General features: G+C 43.0%; 1 protein-coding gene across 6 annotated transcripts in view; it reads right to left on the bottom strand.

Moving 5' to 3' along the window:
- Window positions 1-5,000, bottom strand: part of Sobp (Sine oculis-binding protein) — a 327,615-nt gene that overhangs the window by 35,416 nt on the left and 287,199 nt on the right. The window contains exon 1 of one of the 6 annotated variants that reach the window (XM_070129036.1): window positions 1,802-2,033. The exons of the other annotated variants lie outside the window; for them this stretch is intronic. Coding sequence (XP_069985137.1) covers window positions 1,802-2,018 — 217 coding nt within the window. The 5' untranslated portion in view covers window positions 2,019-2,033. Of the gene's footprint in view, window positions 1-1,801; window positions 2,034-5,000 lie in introns of those variants that run through there. 6 annotated transcript variants of the gene reach the window in all.

The raw sequence follows: 5,000 nt of genomic DNA, 5'->3' as shown, positions 1-5,000 counted from the left end.
AACACACACAAACACACACACACAAAGACTGACAAAGAGTACCGGAGAATGGAAGCATAGAAAACGAGGAAACCACCCAGGGGAAAATAATAATTACAGGTGTAGGGGAAAATTGCGGTCGTATTCAGGACTAGGGGGCACTGAGAGAGGATATCATGAGAAGGTATCATATCCAGGGAAGAAAGAGGGAGCAAGGGGAAAGGATGTAAGGACGGAGGTAATGCCATACAAGATTTTACATGAGGGAAGGAATCGCTTACACTAGAGCTGGAGGGAGAGATGCAGGCTATGGGGAGGGGAGGGCGGGGAAGGTGGATAGATAGGAAGATAGATGGATATTTAGGGGAAGGAAGGAGGGAGGAAAGAAACAGAGGTAGATATATATATATATATATATATATATATATATATATATATATATATAGAGAGAGAGAGAGAGAGAGAGAGAGAGAGAGGGGGGGGGGGGGGGAAGCAGAAAACATAGAAAGGAAGAAAGATAGTTAAAATGACGGATAAACAGATAAATAGAGAAACAAGTAGACACACTGAGAGGGAGAAGGAGGCAGAAACACAGACATAGTGAGGGAGAGCGGGAGAGGGAGAGGATGGGCCGGTGCCACGTTAGGGCGCAAGAGACACCAGAGTAACAAGATACGGAACCTCCCTACAGACTTGTAAGCTGTAGAGACACGGAGCATAGTTAACGAATCCTCGCCCCATAAAAGGGCTAAAAGGGGATTACACTGCAAGTGCACTGTAAGTGTTTATCTTCAGGCAGTACTGTAATTCAGTTTCCGGGTGTTTTCCTTGACTTAGTTTTTGCCTGCTTGTCATTCCGTATTTTACGAAAATTGTTAGATATCTATACACACACACACACACACACACACACATACACACACACACACACACACACACACACACACACACACACACACACACACACACACACACACACACACACACACACACACACACACATATATATATATATATACATATATATATATATATATATATATATATATATACATACATACATACATACATACATACATACATATATATATATATATATATATATATATATATATATATATATATATATATGTGTGTGTGTGTGTGTGTGTGTGTGTGTGTGTGTGTGTGTGTGTATGTATGTATGTATGTACACACACACACACACACACACACACACACACACACACACACACACACACACACACACACACACACACACACACACACACACACACACATATATACATATATACATATAGACACCTTGTATGTCTGTGCGCTACCTATTGCTTTAGAATCTATTTTCCTTTGTTGAAAAATATTAGACTATATCTACCTAGATTAAATTTGTCTTTTATGCAATAGCCATATTGGTTGTCAAAAGAGGAAATAGTGTTATAAACCTAGAAATGAGAGCAGACTATTAATCATATTTTCTCATCATGATGACCTAACCTAATCGCGGTGGGGAAAACCTGCAATTTCCAACGGGAAAACGGGAAAGGAAAGCCTACAGGACACAGCCCCAATTAGCAGAGAATTAATTCAATGGAGGGCGGAGATTGACGGAGGAGGGGGGGAGGGGGTGCGTTACATAAGCGACTGCAAGTCTCACTAACGCGTTGGGTTCATCGTCGGTCGTTACGTCTTGGTGGAAACGTGACACCGGCCGCTTGGTGCCAGAGACTGCGTTCCCTCCCAGATTATTTCGCCCTCGGATCGACCCTCCCGCGGCCGTATAGTTCACATACAAACAACCACATAAACAAGACAGTTTTACCTTGAAAGCGAAGCCAGGCGAAGAGCGGGCATCGTCTTGATGTAAAATGGAAACTAGGGAGGGAAGGTCGGGCGGGAAACGCGAGATGACGCCACCAGACTTCACGTGATTCAAAAGTAAACAAACGGCTTCGTTCAGATATGCCGCAGGTCAGCTTACGGTGGTCCGGGTGTCTCGTCTTACCACAGATTTCCATCTTATTGCTTTTTGTTAGCATGATTTACGGGGGAGATTATTGTTTATCTGCTGAAACACCAGCCGACATTATTTTCTATATTCTCTGGTAAATTTGACACCCAAGGTAAACTTCTGCTTGGATATACTGGCGTTAGAATCAGGGTGAATCACGTTTGCGATGTAAGTTAAATATTTCCTGACTACATAAAGGGAAATCTTGTACAAGCGGGAGTCACATTCCCCACGAGATATAAAACGTAAACGCTACAGTATCTCTTTCAGACATCAGTGTTGTTAACAATCCTTGAATTTCGCCGTGGAGGAAAAAAAAAGAGGAAGAAAAAATCAAACTTTCACACGTGGATTCTATTTTCGTTTGAACACGCCATTCTCCTATCCCGTCCGCTGACCCGCGTGTTATGTTTCTCGATTCATAAATTACACTCCGCCGACCCGACTACCATGACGTCAGCCGCGCTAAGCTCTGACGAACGATCGTCTTAGGACACTTAACATGACCTCGTGGCCTTTTTGCGCTGAGAACCTTCCAAAGGTTAATGTATTCAGAAATCACACATATATATATATATATATATATATATATATATATATATAATATATATATATATATATATATATATATATATATATATATATATATATATATATATATATGTGTGTGTGTGTGTGTGTGTGTGTGTGTGTGTGTGTGTGTGTGTGTGCACAAACACGCACACGCACTCGCAGACACACACACACGAACTCACACTAACGAGCACGCAGGCATATATCTATGTGTATATTTAAACATGTATGTATACACATTTCTATATTGAAATTCGCATGTGAACTGTGCTACTTTTTGTTCGAAAATGTTCCTTCCTTTCTTACGAATTTTGCGAGCACACTCTCTCGAGGTTCATCATCCGCGAAGAATTGACCGTATGCAAGCACCTGCAACGTCTCTCTTTTCATTCATTCTCCGCACCCAAACAATAAATAATATAAACGTAGGCATTTCTTCCTCTTATTTCTCTATCCATCCTCTCTCTCTTCTCCCTCCTCTTTCCCTTTCCTTCCCCCTTCGACCATCTTCTAACTTCTCTCTCCCTGTCCTTCCCCCTTCGCTACTCTTCTTCTTTTCTCCCTCCCCTCCGTTCGCCCCTCTTCTTCTTCCTCTTCCCTCTTCCCCCTCCTCTCTCCCTCTTCCTTATCCTTCGCCCCTCTTTTTCCTCTTCTCTCTCCCTTTGCCCCTCTTCTCCCTCTTCTATCCCTGTCCTTCCCCCTTCGCCCCTCCTCCTTCTAAGTGCCACTGCAATACCTTCACTCGCATTTTCTCCTCTTATTTGCCCTTCCACCCTCTCCCTCATCTCCCTGCTCTCCCCTTTCCTACCCCCTTTACCCCTCTTCTCCCTCCTCTCTCCCTTTTCCTCCCACTTCGCCCTCCTCTCTCCCTTTCCCTCCCCCTTCGTCCTTCTTCTCCCTCCTCTTTCCCTCTTCCTTCCCCGTTTACCCTTCTCCCTCCTCTCTCCTTCCTTCCCCCCTTCGCCCCTCCTCCTTATAAGCGCCGCTGCAATACCTTCACTCGCATTTCTTCCTCTTATTTCCCCCTCCACCCTCTTCCTCTTCTCCCTCCTCTTCTCTCTTCTTTCCCCCCTCTTCCCTCCTCCTTTCCCCCCTTCGCCCCTCTTCCTTCCCCCTTCGCCGCTGCAATACCTTCACTCGCATTTCCTCCTCCCGCCTCTTTAATGATACTCGCCGTCCGTCTCCTTATCACATTCCCTATCTTGATAATCTTCCTCCGCTCACATGACCTTCTCACCTCTGCTTTCTCGTCTTCCCCCGCAGCGCCCTTCGCCTTGTCCCTCCTAAAGATCTGCGCCACAGGGAGCCTCTCATGTAACACCCTGTGATGCTATCTTTTTCTTCCCCAACCTCCTTCTCCTCTTGCTTCTCTCTCTCTCTCTCTTGCTTCTCCCCCTTTCTTCTTTCTTGTTCTGGGGCTTGTTCTCGTTCGTGTTCTCTTTTTTTGAAATGGGTTTTCTTTGTCGTTTTCCTCTTTTTTTTTTTGTTTCTTTCTCCTTTCCCTTCCAAGAGGTTTAGTTGCAATTTCTTAAGGTCTTCTGATCTCTTGCTATTTTTTTCTTCTGCTTTTCATCCTTTTTCTCATTCTATTAATACTCCCTCTCTTTATTCGTCGTCCTTCAGTTCTTCATATTCTATTTTTCTTTTCTCTCGCTCCTCACCTCCAACCTCTCTTCCTCCTTCCACTCTTCCCATCTCTATCATTCTTCCTCATTTCCCTACTCTCCCTCTCTTTTCATTCTCCTTCCCAAAGACCTTCCTGCATCCTCTTCCTCAAGTCGTGGGAGTTGACCAAGGAAGCTGGCTGCGGGAACGGCAGAGATGGCCGGCGTGTGAGAACAGAGGCCCATCGGGGGCAAGATGCTGTCGATATGCTTGTATCGGCGTACCGCGTGTTGATCCTTCCTCTGGCTATCATCGCGAGCATATCTAATTATATGTCTGTCTGTCGTTCTCTATAGGTATGCTTACTTGCATATATGTATGTATGTAGGCCTATGTGTATATGTATAAATGTATGTATGATTGTATGTATGTGTGTATGAATGAATAAATGGATGTAGGCATAAATGCATGTGCGAATGTATATATCTATGCGCGTATGTATGCATGGACATGGATATGCATGTATGCATATATGCATGTTTGCATGCATATGAGTATATATGTATATATATATATATATATATATATATATATATATATATATATATATATATATATATATATATATATATATATATATATATATATATACATGTATCTAACTTGATATACATTCACTACACACATAATGTTTTCCATATATCTCTTTCTGTTATACGCTTATAATCTTAACATACGTCTACACCCGGAACCAATCGAGACCTCAAAAAAGTGCGAAGATAATTAGGCCTAAAATTCCAAACCTCCGGCGCCAGGCCCATTTCAAGCGTGG

Source organism: Penaeus vannamei, chromosome 13, assembly GCF_042767895.1.
Source record: "Penaeus vannamei isolate JL-2024 chromosome 13, ASM4276789v1, whole genome shotgun sequence".
NCBI classification, from domain to species: Eukaryota; Metazoa; Arthropoda; class Malacostraca; order Decapoda; family Penaeidae; genus Penaeus; species Penaeus vannamei.
This window is presented reverse-complemented; position numbering and strand designations above follow the sequence as displayed.